Genomic DNA, 18541 nt, shown 5'->3' on the forward strand with positions numbered 1-18541 from the left:
GGGTATGTCCAGGGTGTTTTTGCCCACGTGAGCATGTGGCCTCTGAGCACATACACATCTGTGTGTGTGATGGTGACACGTCTCTTTGGTGCCTATGCATTTCCGTGCGTGTGCTTCTCAGCATGAGTATCCCCACAGGTACATGTGTCAGTGTGTGTCCGTAGGTGTGTGCACCTGTGCCCGTGTCCCAGGAGGCAGTGTGTATGTATCAACGTGCCTGATGTCTGCACGACATAGAGAATGAACACAAGAAAGACTGAGAGCAAGAGCGCTCATGAGGATGCCTCAGAGAGAATTTGCCAGTGGTTCTTAATTAACCCCCGTGGAAGCCAGCAAATGCCTGTGGTAATCAGCCATGAGGAACTTTGCTGGGTTGGGCCGGGGGGTGAGCTTTTCTGGGCACAACAGTGGTGCTCGATGCTAATTAATTTAATGTGTTAATGGCATCTGCTTCCTGTTTTAATTGGCATTTAGCTCCATAGAAGAATAGCTGGGGTTGGTAGTGGTCAGTTGTTCTTTGGTTTTTTTTCTACGTAATGCTGCTGAGATTCATTTGTAACTGAGCTCAAGGGCAGCCTGACTTCATGTCCCCTCAAAGAGAAACCTCTCCATCTTCAACCAGGACAAAGGGGCCATTTCCTAAAACCCGGAGAAGCTGTGGGGCTTGGGGCTGGTGGCAAATTAGGATGAGGAAGGAATCACCCTAACGTGTCTCATGGCTGCAAGGTCTCAGGTCTAATCCTGTGGGTCTGTTGCCGGGAGTGGGACCTGGGCCCGATTTAGAAACCCAAACCTTTGCTGTTCTCTCAGCCAGGAACATCCTATAACTACCACTTCCTCACCCAACTGACTAGTTCTTTTTTGTTCCTTTTTTTCTTTTTTTAAAAAAATATTTATTTATTTTGGTTTTGGCTGTGTCAGGTCTTAGTTGCGGCATGTGGGATCTTTCATTGTGGTGTGCGGGCTCTTCGTTCTCTCTAGTTGTGGCACGTGGGCTCCAGAGCGCGTGGGCTCTGTAGTTGGCGGCATGCGGGCTCTTTTTGTTCCTTTTTAATAAATGTGTTATTGAAGTATAACATCCACAAGGGAAAACGTGCATATCATAAGTGTACAACATTTGGAATTTTTCAAAGTGAACACAGCCCATAACCAGCATCCAGATCAACAATAAAACATTCTAGGGACTTCCCTGGTGGCACAGTGGTTAAGAATCCGCCTGCCAATGCAGGGAACACGGGTTCAAGCCCTGGTCCGGGAAGATCCCACATGCCGCAGAGCAACTAAGCCTGTGCACCACAACTACTGAGCCTGTGCTCTAGAGCCCTTGAGCCACAACTACTGAGCCCGTGTGCCACAACTACTGAAGCCCGTGCACCTAGAGCCTGTGCTCCACAAGAGAAACCACCACAATGAGAAGCCCGCACACCGCAATGAAGAGTAGCCCCCGCTCACCGCAACTACAGAAAGCCCGCGTGCAATGAAGACCCAGCGCAGCCATAAATAACTGAATGAATGAATAAATAAATAAATATTAAAAAAAAAAAATAAAACATTCTAGCACCCGGAAGCCTCCCTCATGACCCCATCCAGGTGCCACTCCCCCTGACTTCTAACAGCACAGATGGGTTTTGCCTGTTTTGATATCTGATCTTAATAGAATCATGCGTACACTTTGGTGTCTGGCTTCTTTGGCTCTGTGATATATCTGGCAGAGTCATCATACTGTGTTGCAAGTAAATGTAGATTATTCGTTTTTGTTGCTGTCTAGTATTCTGTTGTGTGAGTATTCCACAATCTGTCCACTTTCTGGTGGGTAGGCCTCTGGGGGGTTTCAGGTTTGGAGCTATTACAGAGAGGGCTGCTGTGAACGTTCACATCCTGTGTCTTGGTGCACAAGTGCCCACATTTCTCCTGCATATATTCCACCAGGACTTAGGGCACCGAATTTTCACCTTTAGCAGAGGCTGCCAAGCAACTTTCCAAATCACTAACTTGTTCTTGAACTTCATCACAGTTTAGACATAGCTTCCTCCAAAATACTTTCTCTGACCACTCTTTCTCCCTCCTTATTTCTTTTCAAGAAGAGAGGGAAAGACATCCAGGCAGGTGGGACCAGCCTGAGCAAAGGCTTAGAAGTGGTAAGGGGAAAGCCACAGACCTGTAAGAGGGGCTGAGTCACCCCAGGGAGCACAGCAGCTCTGCAGCCCCCTGCCCCACACCTCCCGGCCCCTCCAAGCCCCTGTTTGTGCCCAGGATAAGGTGAACTTCGCTCTGTGCTCGGGCCCTCGGCTTGAGGCTGCCCTGGCCTCCAAGGATCGGGAGATCCTGCGGCTGCTGAAGGATGTGCGGCACCTCCAGAACTCTCTGCAGGAGCTGGAGGAGACCTCCGCCAACCAGATTGCAGACCTAGAGCGGCAGCTCATGGCCAAGTCGGAGGCCATCGAAGTAGGTCTTGGGGAGGAGGTGGGCAGATGGGAGATGGGCGGGGAGTCCCCAGGCAGAAGGACGTGGACCAGCCTCACCATCTTTGTTCTTCTAGAAGCTGGAAGAGAAGCTCCAGGCACAGTCTGACTATGAAGAAATTAAAACAGAGCTGAGGTACTGTGTGGGGCGGGGCTCCATAGACCCCCCCCCCCGCCAAGCCCTCTTGCCTGACTGGGGGCTGCCTGGGAAGATAGCAAGGGGCCCTCGGCAAAGTTCACCATCTTCCTCCCTCCCACCAGACCCCGCTTTGTGTTACCCTTGTCAACTCTCCACTGGCACCTTGGGTGTCATGCCCGGACCTTTGTCATCAAGAGCTGCCTGTGGGAAAACATAGCCTTGCTGGTGCTGTAACTGGGCAGGGGGATGATGCCTTAATCAGATGAGCTCAAGCCACACTCCTTCAGGTGACAGCAGACCAGTTCACAAGCCCACTATTTAAGGCCTGTTGTCCATTGAGTCCCGTGTTACATGAAGTCCTGGGGGCTGGGGTCCTTGCTGTCAATCAGGGAAGATAGCAGGTCGTAGTGCCTCTCCCCCGGCCTGGGGAACTGGCTGGCCTCACACTCTCTCCACTTTCTCTGGCAGCATCCTCAAAGCAATGAAGCTGGCCTCCAACACCTGCAGCCTCCCCCAGGTGAGTGTCCCCGCCACTTTCCCCACAGGGCAGGCTGCCCCTGAGAGCCTTGTACCAGCCATGCCCTCTCAGCCCTGCTTCTTGTCTCCTCAGGGCATGGCAAAGCCCGAAGACTCCCTGCTCATGGCAAAGGAGGCATTCTTCCCTGCGCAGAAATTCCTTCTAGAAAAGCCTGGTCTTTTGGCCAGCCCTGGTAGGGGAGGAGGGGTGCTCTTGGGACTGAGGGGCGGGGGTGGGAGCTGCCCGTGGGTCTCTGGCCTCCTCCATGCCCTCAGACCACTGCCTTCCACATGGGCCGGAGGATGATGGATAAAAGGCGGGCATGTTGATTGAGTGCCTCCTGGGTGCCAGGGGCTGAGCTGGGCGCCATCCACAGCTAAGCCAGCAGGCAGCTGTCCCACAGGGTGCCACCCACATCCACGCCCACACTCAGGGACACACAGCTCACTCAGGGCCCCCTGAGGTCCCCCGAAGGGCTTGCTTATGCCCTAGCCTTCGAGAGCAGTAGAAGAGGTCACGGGACAAGGAGGGCATTCACACCGCACCCCCTACAGCAGACCCCTGGGCACGGCCTGCAGACACGCCTGTCTCCCCCACATCGCCTCTTCTCCTCACACAGTGGCTTCATGACCTTTCAGCCATGTGGCCCCAGCCGACACTTTCTGTGTGCTGCCTCCATTTCCTCATCTGTGAGATGGGGGCGGTAATGGGCCCTGTGTGGGTGGAGTAAGTTAGCAGCATGGGAAATACAAACGCATAGACAAGGGGTGCAGGGCGAGCACCCAGGAAGTGGGCTGTCCTGCTCTGGGATGGGGGTTAATCCTTCCAGGGCAAGGTGCTGGGCCCATAACGAGTGCTCAGTTGATGTGCTTGATGGTGGGAGGGGGGCTCCCCAGAACTAGCATTTGGCCCGAGCCTTGAAGGATGGGGATCAGAGAAGGGGGCAGGGAGTGTGTGTGGCAGAAACAGCCAGTGTTGGCGCCTCGCGCCGCCAGACGCCTATAGCACTTGTCCCCACTCCCTCCTGCCCTGTGCCCCCTTCCTCTCCCTCCAAATTTCTGTCTCTTTATATGTGTTTCTCTGTCTCCCTCTTTCTATCTCTTTGTCCTTCTGTTGCTTTCTGTCCTTCACTGTCTCTGTCTGTCTCTGTCTCTCTGCCTCTGCCTGTCTCTGTCTCTCCGCCTCTGCCTGTCTCTGTCTCTCCCATGTTACTTCTGTTTTCCTATCTCTGTGTCTCTCTGTGATTTCTCTCCCTGTCTCTGTCTCTGTCTCTCCCCATCACTATCCATCTCTCTCTCTTTCTCTGTCTCTCCTCTCTTCCTCTGTCTGTCTGCCTTGGTGTTCTAGAGGAAGACCCTTCAGAGGATGTTGCCATCAAGGATTCTCTGGGCACGGAGCAGTCCTACCCATCCCCTCCACAGCTCCCACCGCCACCAGGGTCCGAAGACCCCCTGTCCCCCAGCCCAGGGCAGCCCTTGCTGGGCCCTGGCCTCGGCCCTGATGGCCCTCGGACTTTCTCGCTGTCCCCCTTCCCCAGCCTGGCTTCAGGGGAGAGATTGGCAGGGGACACGCTGCTGTCCAAGCACATGATGCCCCCGGCTGCCTTCAAGGGGGAGGCGGGAGGCCTGCTGGTGTTCCCCCCGGCCTTCTATGGCGCCAAGCCGCCCACGGCCCCTGCCACCCCAGCCCCTGGCCCTGAGCCACCCGGGGGCCCTGAGCCAGCGGAGGGCAGTGGCGGCGGCGTGGCCACAGCGGGGGCCGGGGCAGAGGAGGAGCAGCTGGACACGGCGGAGATCGCATTCCAGGTGAAGGAGCAGCTGCTCAAACACAACATCGGGCAGCGGGTGTTTGGCCACTACGTGTTGGGCCTGTCCCAGGGCTCAGTCAGCGAGATCCTGGCCCGGCCCAAGCCCTGGCGCAAGCTCACGGTGAAGGGCAAGGAGCCCTTCATCAAGATGAAGCAGTTCCTGTCGGACGAGCAGAATGTGCTGGCTCTGAGGACCATCCAGGTGCGGCAACGAGGTAAGTGCCGGCCGAGGGCCCATCTGCGGCGCACAGGCTCAGACCTGGTCTCCACGACCCAGCCCAGGGCATGGGGCTGGCTGGGGTCTGAGAGCACAGCTCGGGGTTCAGAGCCTTGGGTCTGCCACCTCACAGCCGTGTGACTCGGGGCAAGTGACTCTGCCTTTCTGTGCCTCAGTTTCCCCCTCTGGCCGCTGTGATGCCGTTCAGGCTGATAACGGTGGGAAAAGTCTGGGCCCCAGGGGCTGCCTTGGCAGATACCCGCTGAGTACCTCCAAGCCTCAGTTTACCCATCTGTACGACAGCCTGGGTGACTGCCAACCTTGCCAGACTCAGTTTTTAGGGTAATCCATGTGAAGGGCCCAAGTTTTGACCTCACAAACACCTGAGTTTGTGTCCAGATCTGCCATTCATCTACTGAGTGACCTCAGGCAATCCACTTTAGCTGCTCTGTGCCTCAGTTTCCCCATCTGTCAGCCTCATGGCGGAGGTTAAATGAGCATAAAGCATGTAGTAAGTTCTTGAGAACTGTTAGCTTTGATGGTGGCTGCCGTCAGTGGGTTTTGTTGTTGTTATTATTATTTCAAGCTAGAATCACTTGTAGGTCCACAGTTTGTCACACAGACTAGCAAAGTGATGGTCCTGCCACACATACTCACGGTCTGGCCCTCAGAGGAGGGCACCAGGCTGTCACCCTGCCCAGCTCCAGGGACTGATCCCCAACATGCAGGTCCCCACAGCAGATGCCTCCTTTCCTCCCCCAGGCAGTATCACCCCGAGAATCCGCACACCAGAGACCGGCTCGGATGACGCCATCAAGAGCATCCTGGAGCAGGCCAAGAAGGAGATCGAGTCGCAGAAGGGGGGTGAGTGTGACCCCACAGCAGCTGAGGCCCGAGGCCTCCAGGGCCTGCTCTGAGCAGGAGGCAAGCCCTTGTCCACCTTCATCCACTCCAGAGGGGATTCCAAGCAGGTCAGAACCTCTTTGCCTCTTTCCAGACCTGCAGCCAAGTGAGGTCTAGGCCTGGAAAGTGCCAGGTCCTATCCGGTATGGAGCTACAAGCCACGTATGGTTATATCCATTTAAATTAACTAAAATTAAGTGAAATTAAAACCTCAGTTCTTCAGCCGCAGTAGCCACGTCGCACAGGTGACGAGTGGTGGCCATGTTGGGCAGCACGCCCACAGAACGTTGCCCTCACTCCGGAGTTCTGTTGGCATTCCTGGTCTGGGTTGTCCAAATGTCCTCAACTTTCAGGAGGCACAGTGACCAGTATTCACACAGGAGCTTGTCAAGCACAGAGGCCTGAGCCTCACCCCCGACCATCGGTCTCACCTTCCTTCTTGCACCTTACTTTCTAGTTCCCAGTGAGACACTGTTCCCCTGGCTTCCTCCCACCTCTCAAACCATGCCTCCTACGCTTCCCCAGTGGGTGCTACACTCAGAGCTCAGTGGTTAAAAACAGCATAAATTTATCATCCTACAGTTCTGGAAGTCGGAAGTCCAAAGTCAGCCTCACTGGGCTACAGCTGCGTTCTTTCTGGAGGCTCTAGGGGAAAATCTGTTTCCTTGCCTTTTTCAGCTTCTAGAGGGCGCCCAGATTCTTTGCCTTCTGGCCTCTTCCTTCATCTTAGCATCATAGCATCTTTAGCCTCTGTCTCTGTCTCTCTCTCATCTTTCTGCCTCCCTCTTATAAGCACCATTGTGATTATGTGGGGTCCACCCAGATAATCCAGGATAATCTCCTCATCTCAAAATTCTTAACTCTAATCACATCTGCAAACTCCCTTTTGCCATGTGAGGTAACATGTTCACAGGTCCCAGGGATTGGGACATGGATATCTTTGGGGGACCATTATTTAGCCTATCACAGTGCACTTTCTTCATCAACCCCCTCAAACGTGGGGTTCCCCCAGAGCTCCACCCCAGGCCCTCTGACTTTCTTACTCTTCCTAGATGAGTTAATCCACTCCTGGAAATTCCAACAACCCTAACCCTAACGCTAACCCTAACCCTAACCCTAACCCTTACCCCATCCAGGGGTCACTTAACTTCTGAGTGCTTCTTTCAAGCTTGTCCATCCCCACCCCAACTGCCACCAGCCTAGTGAGCCACCACCATCACTTGCTGGGACTATTGCAGTAGCCTATTTACTGGTCTTGCCAGTGACATTCTAGGCCATGCTCTGGCTCATTCTCCACCCAGAGGCCAGAGGGATCTTTCTAGAGGACACACATGGTCATATCACTATTCGAAATCCTTCCATGGCTCCCCATTACCCTCAGATAAAATCCCAAGTCTCCAACAAGGCCTACAGGCCCTATTATAGTCTTCAGACTCCTCCTGACCCCTCCGTGCCTCTCACATGAACTGTTTATAGTCATGCTTATTCTCATTCCTGTTCCCTGTGACCCTAATGCCATCCTCACCCCAGCCACTTTTCATCTGGCCAACTCCTGCTTATACTTTACAACTCAACTCGGAAGTCATCTCCAGGAAGCCCCTCATCCCCATCCAGGTGGATTGGATACCACCCCTCCTTGGATCCCCCATAATGACCTGTATTGTTTGGTGCATTGGAGCCAGAGTGACCTGGCTGCAAATTTTGTCTCTGCTATTTATTAACCGTGTGACCATGGGCAAATTGCTTAGCCTTTCTGTGCCTTCATTTTCTCATCTTTAAAATGGACACAGTATTTGTACTCCCTTCTTAAGGTTGTGTGAGGATCAAATGAGATCAGGCCTGGCAAGCACTCAACTGGGGTCTAGTATGTAGAAGGTGCCCCTGAAAAGTTAGCTGTCCTCATTACATTATCATTATTATGTCTCCATTGTTGCATTTATTCATGTTGCAAATGACTCTGCTGATGTGGCTGTCCCTCCCACCAGCCTGGGGGATTCTTGCAGCCAGGGACCTAGTCACATCCCTGCACCCAGCATGAGGTAGTACAACACAGTGTAGACCACAGCTGACTTAGAACTAGATGCTGGCTTCAGCACTCCCACTCCATTTTACATTGTCTGCTGCCCCATGGTGGCGACTCGGAGCAAATGCCCGATTCCCAAGCCTCTGATTGCTGCTGGAAGCCAGGAGTTCCCCAAGACCCCTCCCCTTCCCCGTCCCTGGAAAGGGTAGAGAGGGGCTTACCCTGCTGGGAGCCTACACTGCTCCACCCATATAATCTGCTGAGCCCTTACTGTGTACACCAGGGGTCCCCAACCCCCGGGACGTGGACTGGTACCAGCCCACGGCCTGTTAGGACCCGGGCCGCGCACAGCAGGAGGTGAGCAGCGGGTGAGCGAGCGAAGCTTCATCCCCGCTCCGCATGGCTCCCCATCGCTGGCCTGAACCATCCCCCCACCCCCATCCCCCGGCCAGTCCATGGAAAAACTGTCTTCCATGAAACGGGTCCCAAACATTTATTAAGTGTCTACTGTGTGCTAGATAGGGCTTACACATATAGATGAGACACAGTATTGGGGGGAAAAGAATCATGAGAAACAGTTTAATCTAACTCTCCCACTGAACAGGAAAACTGAAGCCAAAGAGGAGGAGACATACTCACAGTTATTCAGAGACCAAAGGAGAACCCAGGTCTCCTGACTCCCTGTACAGTGCTCTCCCACTGTGGGGTCAGAAACAAGGCAGCAAAGAAATTAAAAAGGCAACATCATAGAGGGAAACCTTTGCATAGTTGGGGGTTTCCTGTGAAGGGTCTGTGAAGAGTTCAACAAGAGGAAGAGTGCCAGGTTATCCCCCCCGTGCCCCTGACAAGAGTGAAGGCTAAGCAGAGAGCAATTAGCAGTCCTCTGGGAAGGAAATGAATGTGGTTGACACTAACTTAGGAGCTCTACTTTTGGGGGTCAAAGGAAATGTCCAGAATGGGGGCAAAATTTTATATACAAGCTATCTCTTTATCGTTGTTTCCAACAGTGACAAACTAGAAACAATCTAAGTATCTAGCAGTGGGGGATCAGGTAAGTAAAGCACAGGGTATTTCCTCAGTGGTATATGCAGCCATTAAAGATAGAAGAACTTATAATCATAGGAAAAAATACTCATGTTGACACCAAGTGAGGGCAAATCAGGCAACACTCCCGCATATCAAGTGTGACCATCCCATGAATGTTGTTAGAAAACAGATTGGAAGGAAAAACATGAGAAAATTTCATGTGGTTGCCTCTGGGGGAAAGATTAGAGGGGATTTTTATTTTCATCTTAATTTTCTGTGCATTCTTAGCTGTCCACAATAGGCATGTATTACTTTTTTAAAAAATAAATTTATTTATTTTATTTATTTGTTTTTGGCTGCGTTGGGTCTTCATTGCTGTGTGCGGGCTTTCTCTAGTTGTGGCAAGTGGGGGCTACTCTTCGTTGCGGTGCGCGGGCTTCTCATCGCAGTGGCTTCTCTTGATGCGGAGCACGGGCTCTAGACGCGCGGGCCTCAGTAGTTGTGGTGCACGGGCTTAGCTGCTCCACAGCATGTGGGATCTTCCAGGACCAGGGCTCGAACCCGTGTCCCCTGCATTGGCAGGCAGATTCTTAACTACTGTGCCAGCCAGGGAAGCCCCTACTTTTTTTAAAATTGAGGTAACATTCATATAACATAAAATTAACCATTTTAAAGTGAACAATTCAGTGGTGTCTAGTATACTTACAATGTTGTGCAACCACTGCTTCTGTCTAGTTCCAAAACATCTTCATCACCCCGAAAAGGAAACACTGTACCTATTAGCAGTCACTCCCAACTCTCCACCTCCCTTAAGCCCCAGGGAACCACCAATCTACTTTCTGTGTCTATGAATCTACCTATTCTGGATATTTCATAGGAATGGAAACCATACAATATGTGGCCTTTTGTGTCCGGCTTCTTTCACTTAGCATGATGTTTTCAAGATTATTCCATATGGTAGCATGTATCAGTGCTTCATTCCTTTTTATGGCTGAATAATATTCCATTGCTCTATTGCTTTTTAATTGGAAATTAAAATTGGGGCTGTGAAGATCCACTAGGGTATAGACTGCACAACCAGGTAATAGAGGAAGGGCTGTGTTGATATGGGTTGGTCCAGGGGTGGGGAGACCTCAGCATGGGAAAGGCCACTAACAGGGCAGAGGGAAACAATGTTCTGTTGTTCCTTTTTGTTTACCACTCTTAAAAAACAAAAAGAGTTTTCACTAAGTGATACATTGCTTATTTCGCAGCTCAGTTAGAAAGCAGGTTATACTGTGTGTCTTCTTCTGGGACTTGCTTTTATCTGCATAGATGGATCACAGCATATGCAAAAGACAAGTCTTTTTTTAATGTTACATTATCCCCATGAGCACTTTCTCCACATGTGCTAAAATCTCACTGCCCACCTGATTTTTTTTCTGTTTCCTTTTTTTTTTTTAACATCTTTATTGGAGTATAATTTGTCAGCCTGATTTTTAATGGCTGCCTAATATCTGTCATGGGGATGGACCCTAATTTACTTAACCAATCCCCAGCTGTTGGACAAAGAGGTTGCCTCCAACATTTTGCTGGTATAAATACTGTGCTGTGAACATCTTTGCCCTTCAATCCATGCTCTGACCATGGGCCTCCAGCCACCCTGTCATCTTTCCCACAGGTGAGCCCAAGAACTCGACAGCCCCACTGAGCATCACCAATGGCACAGCCCCCGCCAGCACCTCAGAAGATGCCATCAAGAACATTCTGGAACAAGCGCGCCGTGAGATGCAAGCGCAGCAGCAGGCCCTACTGGAGATGGAGGCAGGCCCCCGCGGCCGCTCGGTGCCTCCCTCGCCCCCAGAGCGGCCCTCGCTGGCCGCCATGAGCCAGAACGGGGCCCCGACCCATGTCAAGCAGGAGGAGAGTGGTGTCGGCGGCGGTGGTGTCGGCAGTGGGGGGACCAGCAGCAGTGCCACACAGACATCCCTCACGGTCCTGTCCCCGGCCGCCTTTGTGCAGAGCATCATCCGGAAGGTCAAGTCAGAGATCGGCGATGCCGGCTACTTCGACCACCACTGGGCTTCGGACCGCGGCCTCCTCAGCCGCCCCTACGCCTCCGTCTCGCCCTCACTCTCCTCCTCCTCCTCCAGCTACTCCGGCCAGCCCAGCGGGCGGGCCTGGCCCCGTGGGGACGAGGTGCCCACGGCCCCCGAGGAGGAAGCGGCCGGGAGTGAGGACGAGCCCCCCAGGGTGGGTGAGCTCAAGGCCGAGGGGGGCGGCCCCGAGGGGGGCAGCGGTGGGCGACTGGCCTACTACCCGGCCTACGTGCCCCGCACGCTGAAGCCCACCGTGCCGCCCCTGACCCCCGAGCAATACGAGCTCTACATGTACCGTGAGGTGGACACCCTGGAGCTGACGCGCCAGGTCAAGGAGAAGCTGGCCAAGAATGGAATCTGCCAGAGGATCTTCGGGGAGAAGGTGAAGATGGCGGGGCCCACCCTCGGAGGCTCCGGGGCCTGGAGCACGGGACCTGGGGAGGGAGGACCCCCATCCCACGTCCATGGTCTGGAAAGAATGCGTGTGTGAGTGTGTGCGCGCGCGTGCGTGTGTGCAAGAACTGGGCAGAAGCAGAATTCGGACCCTGGTCTGTGTGACCCCAAAAGCCCTTTTTCCTGTTTCCAGCTGTCCCTGGGCACTGGAGGAAGGGGATCCAAGGGCAAGGCGGTTTTTAAAGCTGTGAAACCCTTCCATCTGGTTAGGAAATAGCCACCTACCCGACCCTGCTCGGGTACCCTCCACCCTTCCCATGGTCCATCCACTAAAGGGTTAAGGCTCAGCCTAGCTTGCGGGGGCGGGGGGGTGGTCTCCTGATTGGTTGGTACCAGTTGTTAAGTAGTTTTATTTCTTTTTAAAATGTAGATTTATTTTTTAATTAATTAATTTGGTTGTGCCGGGTCTTAGTTGCAGCAGGCGTGCTCCTTAGTTGCGGCTCATGGGCTTCTTAGTTGCAGCTCACCGGCTTCTTAGTTGCAGCATGCAAACTCTTAGTTGCGACATGCATGTGGGATCTAGTTCCCTGACCTGGGATCGAACCCAGCCACCCTGCATTGGGAGCGTGGAGTCTTAACCACTGTGCCACCAGGGAAGTCCGTGTTAAGTAGTTTTAAACATCACCTCCGGCCATAGCAGAAGAGCAGGCAAAGGGTCATAAGCTCAGAGGAAGGCGAAATGACCTGAATGGGAGACACAGGAAGGCTTCCTGGAGGAGGGGGCACTTAAGGGGTCTTAGAGCCCAAGCAGGATTTTTTTTTTTTAAGATTTTTTTGATGTGGACCATTTTTAGAGTCTTTATTGAATTTGTTACAATATTGCTTCTGTTTTACGTTTTGGTTTTTTGCCCGTGCGGCATGTGGGATCTTAGTTCTCCATCCAGGAATCTGCATTGGGAGGCAAAGCCTTAACCACTGGACTGCCAGGGAACTCCTGAGGCAGGATTTTTAGATGGAGGGAAATCAGGAAGGGCACTGCAGGTGGGGGGTACAGCACAGGCACACAGCAGACACCTGGGGAGTGAAGAACACATGAAGGCAGCCCTGGCCTCTCAGAACAGGAGTGAACAGTGGGCCTTAAGGTTCTTGGGGAGACCTGCTGACCTACCCTTCCTGCCCTGCCCATCCCCAGGTGCTGGGTCTGTCTCAGGGCAGTGTGAGTGACATGCTGTCCCGGCCGAAGCCGTGGAGCAAGCTGACGCAGAAGGGGCGGGAGCCCTTCATCCGTATGCAGCTGTGGCTCTCGGACCAGCTCGGCCAGGCCGTCAGCCAGCAGCCCAGCGCCTCCCAGGGTGAGTGTAGACAGGGCCCCAGAAGTGCCAAGAGCCCTCACTCTTCCAGTCTGTGCAGTGGCTTCACCGCCTGGGTCTGCCCCCCTCTGCGTCCCCACAGCCCCGGCGCCACTGCTGCTGCCCTGAAAGAGTGCAGGTTGCTCCTAGTTGGTGTCCCTGCTCCCCTTTCATCCTTCCTTCAGCCAGACAGGCACTGGTTTTAAACCTCTAGGTGGCACCCGGGTGCGTGGAGCAAGTGGAAAAAATACTTTGCATGGGGAGCCCCACCTTCCTTCCCATCCCGTCAGGAGTCTGCCGATTGATCTCTTTCTCCCAGCAATCCAGCATGCAGCCTCAGAATCCTTCGTAGCACAGGGCCTTGGGCAGCTGTTATCCATCCATTAATGATGCACAGGCAGGGTGGAGTCTGAACTTTTCCTGGGTGAGGAAACTGAGGCTCAGAGAGTTGCCCAGAGTTACAGAGCCTGAGAGTAGAGGGATTGGGGCCCTGAGGTGGGGACTCCAGGGAGCTCAAGCTCCCTCCCCAGTGACAGTCAGTGGGCAGATCCATCAAGGCCCTGGTGAGATGCCTACCCAGACCGTGACGGGGATGGCTGCCAGGACAGGACATCTGACCTACCTGCTGAGGCCAGAGAAAGGCAGAGACAAAGAGATGCCAGACTCCGAGTCCAAGCACCTCAGCTCAGTCAGTTTGTCCATTTCTAAAGTGGGGATTGGTCAGTAGGACAAAAACCATATCTCAGGTTCATAGAAATGAACCAGATCAATGGGTATCAACAGGAGTAGTACCTGAAACATAATGTCAGGGAACAAAATCTTACCTCCCAGTGATGGTGTTTATTTTAGAAGTTAATGCCCACAGACAAGAAATGAAAAAAGGTGCCACCACCCACCTGCCTGCGAGGAGGGGCTGTTCTGGGCAGGGAGGGGCCAGGAAGAGACTGGGAGGGGACCAGAGGGCTCTGGCTGTCTCTGTTCCTTTTTTTCTTTAAAACAAACAGGGAAATTTGAAGCAAATAGGGCAGTGTTAACATCTATTAAGGTGATAGGCCCAGGGAAGGGAGGGAGGACTTTTCTGTACATTTCTATAGCTTTGAAATATTTTATAATTGAGGACTAATACAACTGTTACAATGACGGTGGTCATTTGTCACACACAGTGCTAACCACTTACAGTGTTTTCTTCTTTAATCCTTGTGTTAATCTTGACCAGAGGGACTCGTTGTCCTTCAGTTTTACAAAAGAAGAAATCGAGGGCCTGAATAGCACAGTGACTTGCCCAAGGTCACTGGCCAGTTAGTGGCAGAGCCAGGATTAGAACGCAAGACTGGTAGCTGTTAGACCCCCCTGCCTCCTAGGGTTTCCACCTTAGAGCCTACACTTGTGAAAGGGTCCCAAATCCTTTTTTTTTTTTTTTTTTTTGGTGTGGTGGTGTATTGTAATTAATTCATTTTCACTGTGGTAAAATTCACAAACCAGATTTACCATTTTAGCCATTTTTTTAAGTGTACGATTCAGTGGCATTTAGTACATTCACAGTGTTGTGCAACCATCACCTCTGTACAATTCTAGGACATTTTCATCACCCCAGAAGGAAATCCCATACCCATTTGCAGTCACTTCCACTTCCTCCTCCCCCAAAGCCCCTGGCAACCAGCAAGCCTGCATTCTGACTCTATGGATTTACCTGTTCTGGGCATTTCATATCAGTGGAATCAAGATAATATGTGGTCTTTTGTGTCTGGCTTCTTTTACTTGGCATGATGTTTTGAAGATTCTTCTATGCTATAGCTTGTGTCAGAATTTCATTCCTCTTTATGGCTAAATAATATCCCATTGGAGCGGTAAGCCACTTTTTGGCTACTGTGAATAATGTTGAACACGAACATGTCTTTGATCACCCGTTTTCAATTCCTTTGGCTGTATATCTAGGAGTGGAATTGCTGGGTCACATGGTAATTCTATGTTTAACTTATTGAGGAGTTTCCAAACTGTTTTCCATAGCAATTGCAGCATTACATTCCAACACTTGCTATTTTTCCATTTTTTACTGCAGCCATCCTAGTGGGTATGAAGTGGTATCTCATAATTTTTATTGGCATTTCCCCAATGTCTAATTGTTTGTTTGTTTTTTCTTTGTAATGGAAGGATTTGAGGTAGGGATAGAGTTAGGCAAAGACAATCAAGAATAGTGTTCTTGGCATAAGAAACAGCAAAAGCAAAGGCTGGGAGGCAGGATCATACACAGTTTGGGAAGGGAGGTAAGTGCAGATGAGGGTGGACATCTTGTCCCCTGCTTACCCACAGATCAAGACACCAGGACCCCAGGTTTGTGGAAACAGAGATTTGAGTGGTCCTGACTGAAATGTATTCACTCAAAAGCACCTCCTGCTTCCCCAGGCTCTAAGACTAACGTATGTTCTCTGCCTTCCAGGGGCTGGTATTTAGTGGATGAAAAGACCATGTCGGGCATAAGCATACCTGAGCTCAAGTCCTGGTTTTGCCACTAGCCACTCTGTGACCTTAGACATATTGCCTGACCTCTCTGAGCCTCAGTTGCCTCATCTGTAAAAGGGGATACCATCATACCTACCTCCTAGGGGTGTTATGAAGGTGACTTGACATCATGGGTGTAAAACACATAGCACTATGCTAGGCATGTAAGTGCTCAGTAAAAGGAAGCTTCATGAATTATTGTCGTCACCATCATCGTTGTTGTTGTTGTTGTATCTAGTAAGGAAGAGATCTGGCACAAGCAAGGAATTAGAGTGAAGCGTGACAATTTGTAGTCAAGGTGCTCTTAGACCCCAAAGGTGTACACCTCAGCGAAGGGGCATTTGGGACTGGGTCTTCAAGGATATATAGGAGTTCAAGGTTAGGAGGAAGGCTTTCAGAGTGGGAAGACCAGCCTAAACAAAGGCACAGGGGTTTAGAAGAGCCTAGGAGGTTTGTGGGGAGAGGGGTAACTGAGGGGACTGTGAATTGCTCCAGGTCTGTGAGGTGGGCAGGGACAACAGAGTCCAGAGCCTTAAACACCAGGACAAGGAGGTACACATTTCTTGTGCAAGGGGCAGTGGGGAGCCATTGAAGGTTCTGAAGCATGAGAGCGGTCTGATCAGAGTGATCTACTTGTTGGCCACAGGGAAGGAAGAACCCATCTAGAGCAGAGAGAGGCTCAGGATGTCCTTTCTAGAATCAAAGCCACTGCAGGATGGTTATGGGGCTCCCTTTACTTCCTACTTATCATACATTTTTATGTTTATCTTAACAAATTTCCATCAGGCACCAGTTAAACACTTTGATGAAGAGGTACCTTTTCCTACTTCGCTGGAAGGCACCTTGTGGACCGGCACAGGGATTCCTAGACACCCTGTACCACACGCCCCTCCCTATTAGGGGCACCTCCCTAGGCACGTCCCCTGCCCTCCCTGGATTGTCCAGAGGCTCAGCTCACACTGGAAAGTCCAGTGGGTGACTCTGATTCCTCAAGAGGTGATCCGCATCATCTCGAGTCCTCTCCAGGCCCTGAGTAGGATAGTTGCAAGTGTAGCGCTGTTTGTCTCACGGCCCCATTTAACAGATTCAAGAACTGAGGTTCGACAAAGTCATCCCACCCAAGATAACTTCTAAGTGGTTTTTAAATATACGTTCACACAAAATGTCTTTCGACAAATGAAAAATGTGGTTTTAAAACTCACTTTCTTTTAACATGCCAAGGTACTGTGGACATCTTTTCTTGTTCTTTTTTCAGTTTTATTGAGATATATTTGACATAGAACACTGTGTAAGTTCAAGGTAGACAATGTAACAATTTGAGAGACGTATATATTGCAAAATGTTTACCATGGTAAGGGTAGTTAACACATCCTTCCCTCACATAATTACCATTTTGTTGTTATAGTGAGAACATTAAAGCTGTACTCTCACAGCAACTGTCATACAGTACAGGATTGTTAACTACGGCCACCATGCTGTGTATCAGATCCCAGAGCTTACTCATCTTATGTGGACATCTTTTCATTACATTATTTTTAATTGCTGCAGGGACTCATTGTATTTTATTTAGCTGACGCCCAGTAGTTGGGCTTGTAGGTCATTACCAACTCCTTTTTTTCCTTAACTTTCAATTTTGATGTGATTTCTAATTTACCAAAGAGTTGAAGCCACAGAACAACCAACTTCCTAGACCCTACACACAGATTCACCAGTTGCTAATTTTGCCATATTTGTACTCTTTCTCTCTCGACCATTTGAGAAATTAATTGAAGACATCATGTCCCTTTACCCCTAAATGTTTCCAACAAGTATTTCCCAAGCATGAGAAATTTTACAATAATAACAATACTGTTACATAACCCACCATCTATATTCAACTTTCCTCTGTTGTCCCAGTAATCACCTTTATATAATTTTATTTTTCCCTGTCCAGGATCAGATTCAGAATAACTTGTAGTTAGTCGTCATGTCTCTTCAGTCTCTTTCAGTTTGGACCATTCTTCTGCCTCTCTTTGTTTTTCAGTTTTGACATTTTTCAAGACTAGAAGCCAGTTATGTTGTAGACTGGCTCAGTTCACCTTTGTCTGATGCTTCCTCGTGGTTAGATTCAGACTGTGCACTTTGGGCAGGAATATCACAGAAGTTATGCTGTGTCCTTCTCAGTACATTGTATCAGGAGGCACCAGTTGTTTATTTGTCCTATGATTGGTGATGCTAACTTTGATCACTTGGTTAAGGTGGTGTCTGGCAGGTAGCTGTACTGTAAAGTTACTATTTTTCCCTTTATAATTAATAAGTATCTTGTGGGGAGATACTTTGGGACTATGTGGATATCCTATTCCTCATCTAACTTTCATCCGCTAGTTTTCACATCCAGGACAGTCCTTGCCTGAGATATTACTATGGTGGTTGCAAAAGGGGTGCTGCCAACTCTTGGCTCTAGCAAACAAGCCTGCCCAAACCATGTGTGTCAATGCCAGATTGCAGTAACCGCCTTCTCTGTCTCTCTGTGGCCCACAGCCAGTCCCACTGAACCAAGGTCCTCGCCATCCCCACCCCCTAGTCCCACGGAGCCACCGGAGAAAACATCCCAGGAGCCCCTGAGTCTGACACTGGAGAGCAGCAAGGAGAACCAGCAGCCGGAGGGACGCTCCAGCTCCTCGCTGGGTGGAAAGATGTACTCAGGCAGCCAGACCACAGCGGGCATCCAGGAGATTGTGGCCATGTCCCCTGAGCTGGACACGTACTCCATCACCAAGAGGGTCAAAGAGGTCCTCACAGACAACAACCTAGGTACAGGGTGGTGGGAATGAGGGATGCTTGGCTCCTACTTGCCTTAAGGAAAGTGCTGGCAGTGAGATCCCAGGCACTGGGGTCCTGCCTGCAGGTGCCAGTCAGCCCTGGGGCATCCAGGACCCTCTGGGAGGCATCTGACAATGACCTGGGTCTCTAGAGTGGGACACAAGGGAGGTCAATATGGGCCTGAAAAGGACCTAAAATCCTGAGCCCACAGCTTTCAAAACTGCCTTCCAGGAGGACTTAGAGAATCCCAGTAACAGTGAGACTCTAACACAATCCTGATCCAGTGCTGGGGGCACAGAGGAGAAATCTGGATTCTTTAATTTTTT

The 18541-nt window shown here is 51.0% G+C and overlaps 1 protein-coding gene across 1 annotated transcript in view; it reads left to right on the forward strand.

Annotated features, from left to right (window-relative positions):
- CUX2 (cut like homeobox 2) overlaps positions 1 to 18541 on the forward strand; it is a 109101-nt gene that overhangs the window by 80615 nt on the left and 9945 nt on the right. The window contains exons 10-18 of the mRNA XM_089894491.1: positions 2254 to 2445; positions 2540 to 2598; positions 3070 to 3118; positions 3212 to 3311; positions 4466 to 5140; positions 5905 to 6006; positions 10755 to 11554; positions 12758 to 12917; positions 17934 to 18206. Of these exons, the coding sequence (XP_089750617.1) occupies positions 2254 to 2445; positions 2540 to 2598; positions 3070 to 3118; positions 3212 to 3311; positions 4466 to 5140; positions 5905 to 6006; positions 10755 to 11554; positions 12758 to 12917; positions 17934 to 18206 (2410 nt within the window). The remainder of the gene's footprint in view (positions 1 to 2253; positions 2446 to 2539; positions 2599 to 3069; positions 3119 to 3211; positions 3312 to 4465; positions 5141 to 5904; positions 6007 to 10754; positions 11555 to 12757; positions 12918 to 17933; positions 18207 to 18541) is intronic.

Source organism: Delphinapterus leucas, chromosome 14, assembly GCF_059928025.1.
Source record: "Delphinapterus leucas isolate spDelLeu-1000000601 "Yukka" chromosome 14, BTC_Dleu_Yukka2, whole genome shotgun sequence".
In the NCBI taxonomy this organism is placed as follows: Eukaryota; Metazoa; Chordata; class Mammalia; order Artiodactyla; family Monodontidae; genus Delphinapterus; species Delphinapterus leucas.